The sequence below is a fragment of the Etheostoma cragini genome, chromosome 19 (assembly GCF_013103735.1).
Source record: "Etheostoma cragini isolate CJK2018 chromosome 19, CSU_Ecrag_1.0, whole genome shotgun sequence".
Lineage (NCBI taxonomy): Eukaryota > Metazoa > Chordata > Actinopteri > Perciformes > Percidae > Etheostoma > Etheostoma cragini.
In genome coordinates, this window is record NC_048425.1 from 17,028,978 (window position 1) to 17,042,809 (window position 13,832).

At 38.5% G+C, this 13,832-nt stretch overlaps 1 protein-coding gene and 1 long non-coding RNA gene across 2 annotated transcripts in view; both read left to right on the top strand.

The window, feature by feature from the left end:
- LOC117962183 overlaps nt 1-13,679 on the top strand; it is a 23,473-nt gene extending 9,794 nt beyond the window's left edge. The window contains exon 3 of the long non-coding RNA XR_004660590.1: nt 13,667-13,679. This is a non-coding gene — a long non-coding RNA (uncharacterized LOC117962183). The remainder of the gene's footprint in view (nt 1-13,666) is intronic.
- On the top strand, nt 1,609-7,942 carry spata6l (spermatogenesis associated 6-like). The gene is made up of 5 exons (XM_034901313.1): nt 1,609-1,715; nt 1,939-1,985; nt 4,181-4,293; nt 6,754-6,847; nt 7,784-7,942. Exons 1-5 carry the CDS (start codon nt 1,616-1,618, stop codon nt 7,847-7,849), a joined length of 420 nt encoding a protein of 139 aa, XP_034757204.1. The 5' UTR covers nt 1,609-1,615; the 3' UTR covers nt 7,850-7,942.
- Nucleotides 13,680-13,832: the final 153 nt, after the last annotated feature.

Genomic DNA, 13,832 nt, shown 5'->3' on the forward strand with positions numbered 1-13,832 from the left:
GGCGTCCGCCAGTATCCCCGACTCGCGCATGTTAGCGAGGGCCCTCCATCGCTGCTTGCAGCTTTAATTATTATTGTTATTATTATTATTAATATTATTATTACTGTTCACTACTACAACTCCTTAATTATGTAAATACCATATCATAACATTCCTTTAACTATGTAAATACCGTACATACACACACTTCTTATATCTCTTTATATATTTGTACAATTTGTGCAACTGGAACACAGAATTTCATTTCGGGGATCAATGAAGTATTTCTGATTCTGATTCTGGTTTTAGCTGCCAAAGTTCTGCTGCTTTCTTTGACCCTCTCTGTGTCTGGTCCAGCGCAACGTATACTGTATATTGTAAATAAACATAAACATCATGACATAAAGAGTATAAATAAAGAGTATAAATTACATCGCCGTCCTCTCTACCCAACGGACAGCCACACTTTCCCAGCTTGAAAAAAGCTGCTAAAAACAACTAAAAATAGTCAACAATCAACTCACGGTAGTAACTACCCAATTTACAGTCATCAATGTGAGTTCACAATTGTTGAAATGACATAAAAGGCTGGCCCCTTGTGGCCATGATAACTTATCTTGAAGCTATTGCTTACCGGTTCAGGAGAAAATTAGCCAACTCAGCGTCCTGTTGGGCTCTAAACTGTCTCCGTCTTTCACATATATCTCCAATATTTACCCGGGGTTAGAATCATGCCAAGGTTTTTTTTGGTTGGGTAGAATGTTGATCACTCTTGTTGTTTGCTGCTTTCATGGATGTACTAAAGTTACGTTTGTACAGATATATGTGGCAACCCGGTCTGATGTCAAAATAGGCAGTTGATAAAAACACACAAATAGGCAAAAACTAAATAGAAATTCTTTCATGGAACAGAATTTTAATGGAGAAAATACTGCCATTAGCATTGTTGTCACAAAATATAGTATTTTAGCTCAGCATGTTTCCTTAATATCTGATGACACATGGTGGCCATTTTTGGATTGAATACAGTGAATATATTTCATATTGCACGATTGCACCTTAAAATCTCAGTTGGCCATTTGCTTGGGTGTCCAGTAGCACACTTGGCCGATGCCGAGAGACACGATCCTAAGAATGAGCAAAATGAGACTAGAAGCAGCACACAACAAACATCGCATGATAAATTACTTATTTTAACTCAACCACTATCTTTTCCTAAACCTAACCAAGTAGTTTTGTTGCCTACACCTAACTAAACGGCACGTTGACGAATGACACCAAATGAGTTTTGACCAGTGACTCTTCAACATGTGAATAGTTAACAATGAGGTTTAGCAAAGGAAAAAATGTCTGTGGATGCAGAATTCTTTGCAGCAAACCAGCTACCAGCAAACCCCTGAGCATATGCCGTTTACAGGGCGGCAGGGAGAGCAGTGCTCTCAAGTTGGTCACATCCATTTCAGGAAACATTATATCTGCTGTTCGGGACACCTATTATCGGACTTGTCTCCTATATTCTTATCACAATAAAATGGTCCAACCTCTTTGCCAAGAGAGCTCCAGCCCTGTTTGTGTACATCCTGTAGCAGTTTGACCTGCAGGCCTACTTATTGTTTCCTTTTTCTCCTGCATGTAGATGCTGTCTTTGTGGCCTGGAGCCAGTCGCTCTGCCTCGCCCCATCGCTCTGCTGTGTTTACCAAATCCTCTTCACCTTTGACCAGGTCTTCACCCACAGGTAGAACTCCTCATATAATGCTGCTTTGATGCTATTAAACATGGATAACAATCTCAAACAACCTACCATTTTTTTATTTGCTTGTAAAGTTCTATTGTTGTACAGCTCTGTAGACGTGATGTTAGTTGGATGATAAAACCTTCTCACAGTCAGGTTTCTATTGCTGAAAAAAGGCTAATCAGTTGTCACTCAAAAACATTTTCCCCTCTTTTTGCGGTACTAGTGAGATATTCTCCAACGGGCAGAAGCAAATCCTTATCCAATGGTTTGGTAAGATCACAATTATGTTCTCATTATTTGGCCTCCTAAACAGAAAGTTATGGGATTTTTCAGATGAAGTACAGAGCTAGAGTCAGGATGTGGTTAGCCTAGGTTAGCGTAAAGACTGGAAATATGGGGTAACAGCTGGCCGGTCCAAAGTTCAAAAATACACCTACCAATGTCTCTAACACTCACTAATTAAGACACCTCTTATTTAAAATAAAAAGTACCCACACTGAAATGTGAATAAAGAGATGACATAATTACAATATTTGGGGTTTTTATTGAACACACTGTTCTGCTACTTCTGTGCAGTGTCTTGGTTTTGGTCTCAATGACACCAACCTAACTGTGACACTTATACTTCAGCGGGTTGCCAAAAAATAGTTCCAGCATCTTAACTTCGGCCAAATCCCCAAATAGTCATTTTTACAGTTTTGTTTCTGTACAGATTAAACAAATTTAGAAGATGTATTTCTGAACTTTGGACCAGAGCCAACTGTCTCTGCCTGCTTCTTGTCTTCATGCTAAACTAGGCTACCCTCATACTGCATCTAGGTCTGTACTTAAAGTCACTGACATATTATTGATAATCATTTTTGTTTTCTTGGTGAGAAAGCAAACCAGCAAATTTCCAAACAAGTTAAAATCTATTCCTTAAAGACACAACCTGGGACTGACAGGATTGGAAACTGTGACTATGGAAAAGCTAAATCTAGGTACTTTTTTGACAAAGACATGTAGACTAAATCTGAATTATAGGGGGACATGCTAATTTTCTGATAGCAATTATTATTTTGCTGCTGTATCATTGTTGTGAATGTCAATTACAGGACCTTTGAGCAAAATTAACAATACAGTGTACATACAGTATATTCAGTATTTAAATAATCAGAATCAAGATTTAATTCATTCATTCAAATGGATTTTGGTCGATGGGTGAATCGATTGATTGACATTATTAAGGCTGGACCAGGGGTTGATGCACAGTGAAGCCAAAACATCTGGATCCCCCTGGTGGCTGGCTGCAGTATACAGTTGTGCTCATAATTTTACATACCCATGCTTAAGTTGACTAAAAAGAGTAATAAAAATCCTAATTTGGAAATGTATCTTAATGCCTTAATTAACAAATGAGTTAGAATTTGCCTGCCTCTATGGGAATTTAACATAGGGGGGTGTATACTTATGCCCCCTGTATTTTAAGGAAGAACATGTATTTATTTATAATGCATTATTCATTCACAAAAAAAAATTGTGTCCTTAAAGGTTGGATTTTACCTTATTATTTAATTAAGGCATTAAAATAAATATCCAAAACATGATTTTTTTATTCCTCTTTTTAGTCAACTTAAGCATGGGTATGTAAAATTATGAGCACAACTGTATGTTGTAAACCCCGCTCCCTCCATGTTAGTGGATGGGACATGGGCATTTTGGTAGTTATTTGATGCTTTAAAAACGCAGTACGGTTGTCATGACTGACAGCTGTAATTGACTCTGGATTGGTCGGGTGGGTATATTTTCAGGACTCCTCCGCCCAATCACTTCTGCACAGACTCTCCAATATTACTAAATGGCGGCAAATATCAAATAGAGTGCAGTTGAGTAAAAAGTGCAATATTTGCTTCTGGGATGTAGAAATATACAATAACATAAAATAGACAGTGACACCCACCCACTGTGGGAGCTGGCTGTAATGTATGTAATGTATCAGATATCCAGCTGGATAGAATTAAGGTAACAGTCCCCTGGAGGGATCTATTGTGCCATGTATTGAGAGGGAACCTTGGTTAATTGTTTCACTGCTAAACGACTCAGTGGCTCGCTACAGTACATTCAAGGACAGATGAAGAAAGAAAGAGACTGGAGATTTGAAGCTACAGCGATGTAACTTACGCTTTTATTCCCAGGAATTAACTAGCTGTTATCAAATGACGTGTATACTCTAGCACTGCTATGGCAGGTCTATTGCTCAGGATTGAAAGAAGTACAGTGTTGAGTGTAAAGTTGTCTGGATGAGCGCTTCTGGCGAATCGGTCCATTCCTAACATTCACTGCACTTGTATATCATACATTTAGGTTGTCAAAAATTAATTGAGCCTTTAATAACTGCAATTGACACCAGCAATATAGAGGGAAATAAATCAATTGCTGAGATGCAGATAGATTTAGAAAGTAACTTGTCTCTGTTCCATTGACAGGTTGGAGAAGATGACTCCAGCTTTTCAGAAACACATGACCCCCTTGACTACCACCGAGGTCCTGACCCTTCATGGCTGCAGTGGTCTTACAGGGAACAGGCCAGGCACAGCAGGTCTTTTTTTGGACTAGTTTTACATTTTGACGGTCATGATATACTCATGCACCTCATTACAAAGAGAATGTACTCAGAAGAATATTCCAATAACGCTTTACCAATACAGGGTGGCCGCGGGTCCTTAAAAAGTCTTAAATTCAGATTGGATCTTAAATATGTTTGTGTCATGTCACGGCAAAAATGCAGGCAATCTCTTATCGAATATTTTTTTCCGGTAGGCCTTGCGCTGCGTTGTCGCAGTAACATAACCCCATTTGTTCATGTCCTATCCCCTGACCAATCGGTTATCCTAACCTTAACCACTCAAGGTCAAATGCCTAACTCCAACCAATCGAGCTGCTTTGTGGGGGGGGGGGTGTTGGCGTGGCCCCAGTCAGTGAGATTCGTAATTCCGCGGGATTTGTTATTTCGCCGCATACAAGTAATATAGCAATGATTGCTAACATGGGGGAATACAAGTTCAGTGACAAATGGCTTGTAAATAAGGAGTAGTCGGTGCCTGGAGATGCTTATGAAGCGATCTGCGTTATGTTTCTGAAGATTTTCAACTTGGCAACTTGGGACAATGGGGATCAGAGCGGTGGAATCGTACGTATAAAGTAAAAAACACAGACCCACCATTGCTAGTTTCTTCTCCCCCATTTCCACCGCTAGCAACAATGTCAACGCTACAACGCTAGATGTTACGATGGGAAATCCACAACCAAAAATGCCAGCCGACCTACTAGCAATTTGTTGTTCTACGCCAACACTCCGAGCAAGGGGTGATTTGGGTGCTTAGGACCGTGACAAGCCACAATTCATACAGGTCAAATGACGGGATTGAAGAACTGTTTCATGCAATGTTTCCAAATTCAAGGCTTGTACAGTCATTTACCCCTGGAAAAGACAAGACCAGATATATAGCCAAATTTTGATTGGCGCCATATATCAAAAAAGAGCTCATCACAGAAGTCAAAGTCAAAGTCTGCTTTATTGTCAATTTCTTCACATGTCAAAACATACAAAGAAATCGAAATTGCGTTTCCCTCTATCCCACGGTGACAAGACATTTATAACAAATTTGGTCCACAGACAAACATAACATTCAAGTAAACAACATAAAAAAGTAAAAATAAGAAGATATATACAATGAGGAAAATAAGAGCAGCAAAGTTTGTGTTAAAAATGTGCAATTATGCATACTGTCAACAGTCTATGTAATGTGCAAAAAGACAGGCGGTAGCATAGTGGTGCTGGTTATGTAAGAGCAGCAGAAATGTGTTCTCAAGTATTTTCAGGACAACAAAAAGTGTGCAAGTGTACAAGTTGAGTAGTTGAGTGAGAAGTCCAAAAATGCAAAACACTCTTACACACTGCTGTCTACTCTCTGTCCATGATGAGTCCCCCACAAACTGCAACCCATCCATCCATCCAGCAGCTGGAGTTGTTTTTTCTTCTTTTTTTTGTTCAAAAGGAACAGTGTTTTTTTACTGTTTACTTGATGTTATAACCATTTGTTCATGGGACCCAAATATTCTTAAAATATTGTAATAATATAATGTAGGACAGCAATTACATTTTTGAGTTATCCTTTCGCATTACACACATTAAGTCAAAGTTTTTAAACTTAATCAAAATTGTCATTTTACCATACTGTTAATTTTGTTTACTTGGATTACTGTATATTTCTACTTTGTATTTCCATTGTATGTTTGGTCTTAAATTTTATTTAGAACTGGTCTTAAAAAATAGTAAATTTAACTTGTTTAAACCTGTAGCAACTGTGCAATAACTGCACGAGTTAAATAAAGAAGCGGTCATTAAATAAGCTTTACAACTATTGGAAAATGATTTACTTCCACCTTGATGAAGTTAAGCTAGCAGTTTCCCTGTTTTTCAAGTGTTCGTGCTAAGCTACGGGAAAGTCAAAATCAGGGATTAATTTTCTAAATACAGTGAGGTTCGAAAGTTTGGGCTCCCTGGGTAAGAAAATGTATTAAAGTGCATAAAGAAGCCAAGAAAAGATGGAAAAATCTCCAAAAGACATCAAATGACAGATTAGACATTCGTATTATATTTCACAAAAAGTTAGATTTTATTTTCCATCATTTACACTATTAAAAATAACAGAAAACCAAAAAATGGCGTCTGCAAAAGTTCTGGCTCTCTGCAGAGTTAATACCTTGTCCATGATTTTGAAACCTAAATTTAATATACTTGCTGGTTGTTTTAGCCATTCAAATTTGGTGGTTAATTACACAGTTTTCAATGGTGTTACAGTCTCAGAACAAATTACTTTTTGCTTTACCAAGACTTTAAACAAATATTGGACTGACAGTGTCTCTACTAATTTCACTGGGATTATGAATATCATACTTCTCATAGGACTTTGTGTTATGCAGATGACACTGAGATGTTCATTATTCAAGTAATGATAGCAAAAAAAATGTCCCTTACTATTGGTTTGATGTTCAGGTCTCAGTCCAGCACTCACAGAGAATGGGAAGAGGTCCAAGAGCGTGTTCGGGGACTCCTTACGACACCAAAAGCTGTACGCCGACTTGCCTATGTAAGTAATACATAAAATAAGACTATGTTAGATATCCCAGCATTAGTATGGGTTTCACTCTACTGTTAGACTTACAGTTATTAATGTCCTGTCCAGCGCCCACATCTGTGAATTTCAAATGCACCTGAGCCCATGGGTTTGCTGGTTAGAGGGAGGGTTAATTGAATTCTTGGCGCATTGCTACCTTGCAGCTGCAGAAAATAATCGCGCCATTGACCAACAAAAACCTGGTCTAAAGTTAGTAACACAGCATTTCAATGAATTTGAATGATTAATGAAGACAATATATACAACCCTGTAGAACTTGGCGCACGGACCCTTTTTTCTGCCATCGAACTAGCAAAAGTGGATTTAGACACGCCCTAAACGCTTCTGTGCCATGTGCTTCACCCTTAGATTGTTAAAATAGGGCCCTGTGTGTTCAGTTGTTGCATTATCAAGTTACATCAGCAAGGAACGTCAGCTTCTTTTGCTCTTGCTGGCCACTTTCAGTAGGCTGTTGGCATGTGTGGTCACCTGAATAAGACATTCCTTTAAAACTTATTCTCCATTTAAAAAAAATTCTTATTTTTAATTTTTAAAGAAATTCCTTTCAAGTGCAGAAACCAGGCCTTTAATTGAGACATTCCTTTATTTTGCACTTTCCCTGTTTCATAAATGTCACTTGACATATTTCAGTGAGAAGCCTTATTATCTGTATATCAAAAAGGTTATTTATTTCTTATTTGCACTTGCTGCTATTATTTGAATACTGGATTCTATTTGAAAATGTACTGCAAAGATAATACTTTTGACAAATAGGTAAGTTTCTTCTTTGTAGTATGTATTTGAAGGCAAAGTTGTCCCTGTGAGGTTTATAACAATTTTGCTACTTTAATGCATAAGTAGCTCTAAGAATGAACTGAAGATCACAATATGACTGTCATTGTGTTTTAGGGGGCCACACACTCCGAGGTAGACAAGATTTTAGCCAGGAGGTCCATCTCTCCAGGTCCACCGTGATGACCTGGCCAGACCCTGGTGAGGTGAACCTCGTTCTGTTTTTTGAACCTGTATTCACTGTTCTTGTATTGCTTGTGTTGTTCCGTTGTGTTGCACTGTCTGTTGTGTTTGATGCTCAAATTTTCCTGGGGGAGAAGCCCCCCCCTCGCCAATGTTATCATAAAATCTACTTTCTTGGTCATCAATATCGCAAAAGTGGTCCTTCCAGGCATATGTTTATTTTATTATTTGCAACTATTCATACTTTGCAGTCACATGATCACCTTGGATACCTGGCAGGACAGAAACGCTGAGAAAATCAATCAACTGTTTAGACCATATGTTACCAAATGTTAAAATTAGATGTCATGAAAAGATAAACATATTCGGAACCTGTGGTACGTACACAGCACCCGCCCATGTTTTCACTGCTTTGAAGCAAAATCTCTTCCAGACTTGGAGTTTGGAGATATTTACATCTATGTTATAGAGATTCTGTCACCTTACACAGCACAAAAAAATAAAAGCCTACAAAAGTACGGATAGCTATCTTTTAGGGGTTAGCTGTCTTTTAGAGACAGGGGTTACAGGCTAGGTTAACCTTTAGCAGCTGTGTGCCTTTGTGTTACGAGCCCAGGTTAGCTTAGCTATTTGTAACACAAGCATTAATTAATAATATTTTGTGTTGCCAACCATCACATTCATAATCTTGTGTGCCAACTCAGGCAAAAAGTTGACTATTTCTACAGGAAGAAAAGCATCTTTCCCATGTTTTGTAGGAAAAGGGTTGTTGAGGCAGTTTTCATGTCGGTCTTGGACTATTAGTGTGTGATTTTATAGACATGCATCCTCTTCAATTCCTAAATTTATGGACTATAACCAGTAATGTACATGATACACACCATTGTATTATAAATGAAAGTGTTGGGTGGTCTTCTTTCTAAAAGATACGTGATGCTCACTGGTATTTCTTTATCTAAAAGGACCTTGATGGAAAACTACCACACTACCTTAGAGAACTTCTCTGTTACTCGGAGGAAAATTATCAAACTAGCTCCGCTGACTGGCTTTTGCTTCAGGTTCTACGATCTCAGTCTGAGAACTTAACTTTAGTGCAACTCACTCCTTAAAAGTAACTCACCTGTGCCTTTTAGAAAAAACTAAACACTTCTACTTGTCATTGCTTTGCATAATAGTGTGTTCTTTTTAGAAATGTTCCGATACCATTTTTTATCTCCCGATACCGGCACTTGTACTCGGGTATCGGCTGATACCGAGTACCGATACCAGTGTGTTTAAAAACAAATAATGATAATGATCATACTGCACATGCATGATTGTGATATTGTTATCATTGTGTTAAGGCCTGGCTCAGGTTAAAAGCTTTGTAAAACATGAATTAATACAGCAAATGGAAGCCATATATTTTTAAATAGAACTGTATAAAACAAAATAATTAAAGTGCAACCACAATATTGTAAAATGCACAACTCACACTTTTCTCTGACAGTAGCCCTTCATGCACCACCAGTTGGAAAGTGTGTGCGTAGCATCCCAAACTTGGTAAATCCATCTTGTCCATGACTTTTTTCATGTTGCTAGCGTTGTCGCGCAAAACAACATGAACGTTGGACTTGGAGATTTTCCACTTTACTAGCATCCTCTCAATTGCTTCGGCAATTAATGTGCCAGTATGTGACCCTCGGAACTCGTTGGCGTGCAGCACCGCACTTCAAGATGTAAATGTTGACTCTCTGTCCACACAGTGTGACGTTAAACTTAGCAAGGACATGGGGCACACGTTCAAGCTCTAAATGTCCGTTGTAAAACTGGTTGCCTGCACGTCTTTCAGCATACACGAAATGTGTTCCCGAACTGTCTCGTATAATTTGGGTAGCCATTTTAAGAGGTATATTTACGACCTGGCAAAGAGTACCTTGGCTCCAAATGCTCCATTAAGTGGCAAAATTCCACATTTTTGACGACAGACAGGGGTTGGTCATCCAGGACAATAAACTCCAAAACGTCGGTTATCGTTGTTGCTTTTTGGCTGTCTTTGGAGAATTTATCCCGTCGCTGGAAGGCAGTTTCCAAACATTGCTGCTGCAGTTCGTCCTTTGTCCCCCCTTAGCTTTCTTAAATTCGTAGTTCTCTGTAGTGTGACGCGTCTTCAAATGATTCATTAAGTTGCTGGCGTTGAAATTTGCAACACTCGTGCCACCCTTCGAAACTGCTTCTTTGCATATGTTGCATGTTGCTGTCTTAGTAGTGGGAACATCCACTGTAAAGTAGTGCCAAACTGCCGACATGATGCACTTATGTTAGCTTCTTTTAAGGACGCTTCTTTGCCCCTCTGAAATACAGCGCAACTATTTTAAGAGTGGCAAAGAAGAACTGTGTCCGAGCTAAGAGAACGATTTTGGAAATACTATTTCTAATACTTTAGGTGGTATCAGATCGGTGCCTGGACTCCAGTACTCGCCGATACCGATGCCAGTATTTTCGGCAGTAACTGAGGCATTTCCGATACTGGTATCGGAATCGGAACATCTCTAGTTCTTTTGCATCCTTATTATCTTTATGTATTTATTAAATCAAATTCTGAAAGTTTTTCTGTTTTTTTGTCTTTGTCATTTGTCTCTGTCATTGTAAATAAGGGCTGCTCATCAATGATTCTCAAATATAAATAAAGGTTGTATTAATTGTGTTAAAGAGGCAGAATTGAATTCAATGTTCTCTATGCTACAACCAAGCTTACATGCTTACTTTGTGGAGTCCCCTGGTAAATCTACAGAAGGTCATAAGTAGGACTGTGTCTGTTTGCGAAGCAACTCTTTGTGAACTACTGCCATATATCAGAGAAAAAGCTCATCACCGGGACTTTCAGTCATTAAGCAGCCACTCTGTCGGGAACATTGTGATCTATTGCAGAATGGCTGCTGAAATAGAACTCTATTTTGGGTTTAATAAGCTGTCAAAGTATAGGCCTTAGTGACAGTGCAGATTTAACAAGTATCTTTTAAAAAACAGACAGTGTGGAAGTAGCAGGCACTGCTGTCTCCAAAGACAGTGAAGATGTTGGGAGACTGTAGCTCATGGGTTTTTTCCCTGTTCAGTCCGCTTTGGCCACGGTCGCAATGCCGATTTAATGTTACAAATTTCAAATTATTTTCATGTGCATAACCTCCTACCACAACGTCAAAAGGAAAATGGGTTTATAGCTGTTCCACTCAATGGCCACCGCTAACCTTATTTTCAGTCATAGTTATAATATCTTTACTGTTTATCATGTCCTTCCATTATTTCCACTGCCATAAATAACCCCCAAGCTGCTTGTGTAAAATAGCCAAGCACCTAGAGCCAGGTCGTGTCAGAAGTTTTTCCTTGCTGCTGTGGCACCAAAGGCATGCTCTTGTGAGAATTGTTGGGTCTCTGTAAATTATAGAATGTGGTCTAGACTTGTAGACTTATCTGCAAAGTGTTGTGGTAGAATGACATTGTTGTTCAGAGAAGAAGTCGTTTCCTTATTCTGGAATGTACAGCTGAGTTCTGAAACTAGATGTGTGTAGGATGTAAAGTCTGAGATCATAAGTCTGAGATAACGTCTGAGAAAGTTTGACACTATATTGAATTGAAGTGAAATGAAATAGTCACACTCAAGGCAGAAAAAAAAGCCTGCTGTCATAAAGAGGCGTGAGATCATAGACTGTAAAAATAATGGATGTAGTAGCAGTGATGTAACCTATTGGTTTGTGGACATCCGTTTTTGAACATATACACAAAACAACATTTCACAATGGCTCATGTGGTGTTACACATTTAAAATAAATAAAAACAACATATAAAACAGGCAACACTGTAAGAAATTTAACATAAAAAGTAACTTACTGGCAACAACTATCCAGCAAGTTACTGGACATTTTTAAAGTAAAGGAACCCTACTTCCATTTACTGTGTTTTATGTATTCACTGTAAAATAATAAAAAAAATTAAACATACAATACCTTAGCTAAAAAACTAAAATTCCAGTAGTTTGCTTTACTATTTACAGTACTATAGTGGCTATAATGTGATCTTTTTTACAGTAATGCTTTGACAAATGTAATTTCAACTCTAATGCTTAGACTACTGTTATTTTGTCATGCCGACAAGGTTGTAATGTAACTTTACAGCATTCTGCTGTTTAATAAAGTTGCATATTCTCCAATCTGTAGCTTTGTATCCCCTTGGGACACATGTGCAAAAGCTGTAGCTTAGCTCTAAGATGGCTGACACTCAACTTACTTCAGCTTGCTTCGGGTCCAACCAAGGGGTTGAGCCTCTCCTCTCTAAGCGTAGCTCCCATGGCGCCATTTTAATGCTACGAAGCTACGTTTTTGTAAAATTAGATGGTGTCATAACCACGCGACTTAATGGCATTTTGATTTATTACTGCATAAACACTATCCATTTATTGATGTATTTATATCTGCATTTATTTATTTATTCCTCTACATATTTATTTATTTATTTATCTTAAGTCATGTTCCGTCCCCCATCCCCCCAGCGCTGTGTAGATAGGTCTGGCAATGTGAGACTAGTGTACCTTTCCCCTTGCACAAACCTAGGCCTAAATGTCAGCTGTCATAATTACATTTAAGCCACAACAAACAAATTTCGACTGATCTTTTTAGAAAATAATGAGACATGCCCATTGCAGTTTACCAGAGCCCAGCAGTGCAGCTAGCCAATCACAGCCACATTTGAAATTCCAGCAAATTGTGGTTGACTTGTGATCTGGGGGGCTTTTCAAGCACCTACATTTAACTAGTAAGAAGTTAACGAGGCATCTAGGATGGGAGTAGCAAAAGCATCAAAAAACAGACAACAAGGAGTGTAGTACCTTGACATTTTTATGCTTTTAGTTAGCTAATACAGCAGTTTCTTGCACTTTTGTTTTTCACTCTCTTTAGCAGCGGATTCCAACCTTTTCTGCACATGGACCATTTTTATATTGACAACATTGTTGTCAATTGTTTGGGTTTTTTGCTAATTCTAACTAGCTAGTTGCAAAAGTTGCACAAATATAGCAGATGGAGACTGCGGAGCTGAATCAGTTATGGAGGGCAGATAACCTCTTGTGTATGACCTACTTTCGGAAATGGTCACGTTATTTAATCTATGGAATCGAGTACAATGACACACTTTTTTCGTGTTGGTGAGGATCATTTTCAAAGTAGTGTATGTATATGGGAAGCATTTTTTGTGGTCACAGCACGACTACGATAGCGAGAATTATTAAATGTCGAAAATCCGCGTAAGGAGATTGGTTTGGGGGTGTGCATGGGTCAAACAACACAGGACTTTCGCACCGAGGATCGTGTCCCGGCGTGTGGCGTGTCCTTTCCCCTTTCTTCTTTTTCCCCGAAACTGATGATTCAGATTACGTTATGACCAGAACGAATACGTTACGCTCTGAGAAGCACGGAAAAAAGAGAACATCATGTCCATGTGCACGAATCAATAGATTGAAAAATAACGTGACAATGTCACGAACTGCTGTTGTACTTTCAGATCTGTATTCATTTATCTTAAAAAATACTTCAACATTTTGCAAAATATTTAGCTTTCTTGCTGAGATTGACATGAGAAAATGGATGCCTCTCCCATGTCTGTGCATTAGGTTTTTAACTTGAAAAATGCTATCTTAACCCACAATTCATAATTTTTTTTAGTGGTTTCCCCTAGATTCAGGCTCCCATCCAAGTACATCTTCTCCCAGCTCCACACGTAATACAGAGACATGAGATTAGCATGGATCTTTTTACATCTATGTCTTAGCTGAGCCATTGGTTTAAGAACATTTGTGTTGACTAGGGGTGTGCCAAAAAAATCACTTCACAGTCATGAATCGATTCCAGCTCTACCGATTCAAATTCGATTCACACAGTAAATATATACTTTTTTTTCTTTGTTTTGTAATGGCTCGTGTACTATCACGTGGGAAAAGTGTCTACATTTACAT

What these genes read in the sequence shown, in the direction of transcription:
- spata6l (XM_034901313.1), top strand. Translation starts at nt 1,616, where the DNA reads ATGCTGTCTTTGTGGCCTGGAGCCAGTCGCTCTGCCTCGCCCCATCGC. An exon ending in GAACAGGCCAGGCACAGCAG is followed by an intron (nt 4,294 to 6,753) that starts GTCTTTTTTTGG and finishes TTTGATGTTCAG; the next exon opens with GTCTCAGTCCAGCACTCACA. An exon ending in CTGTACGCCGACTTGCCTAT is followed by an intron (nt 6,848 to 7,783) that starts GTAAGTAATACA and finishes ATTGTGTTTTAG; the next exon opens with GGGGCCACACACTCCGAGGT.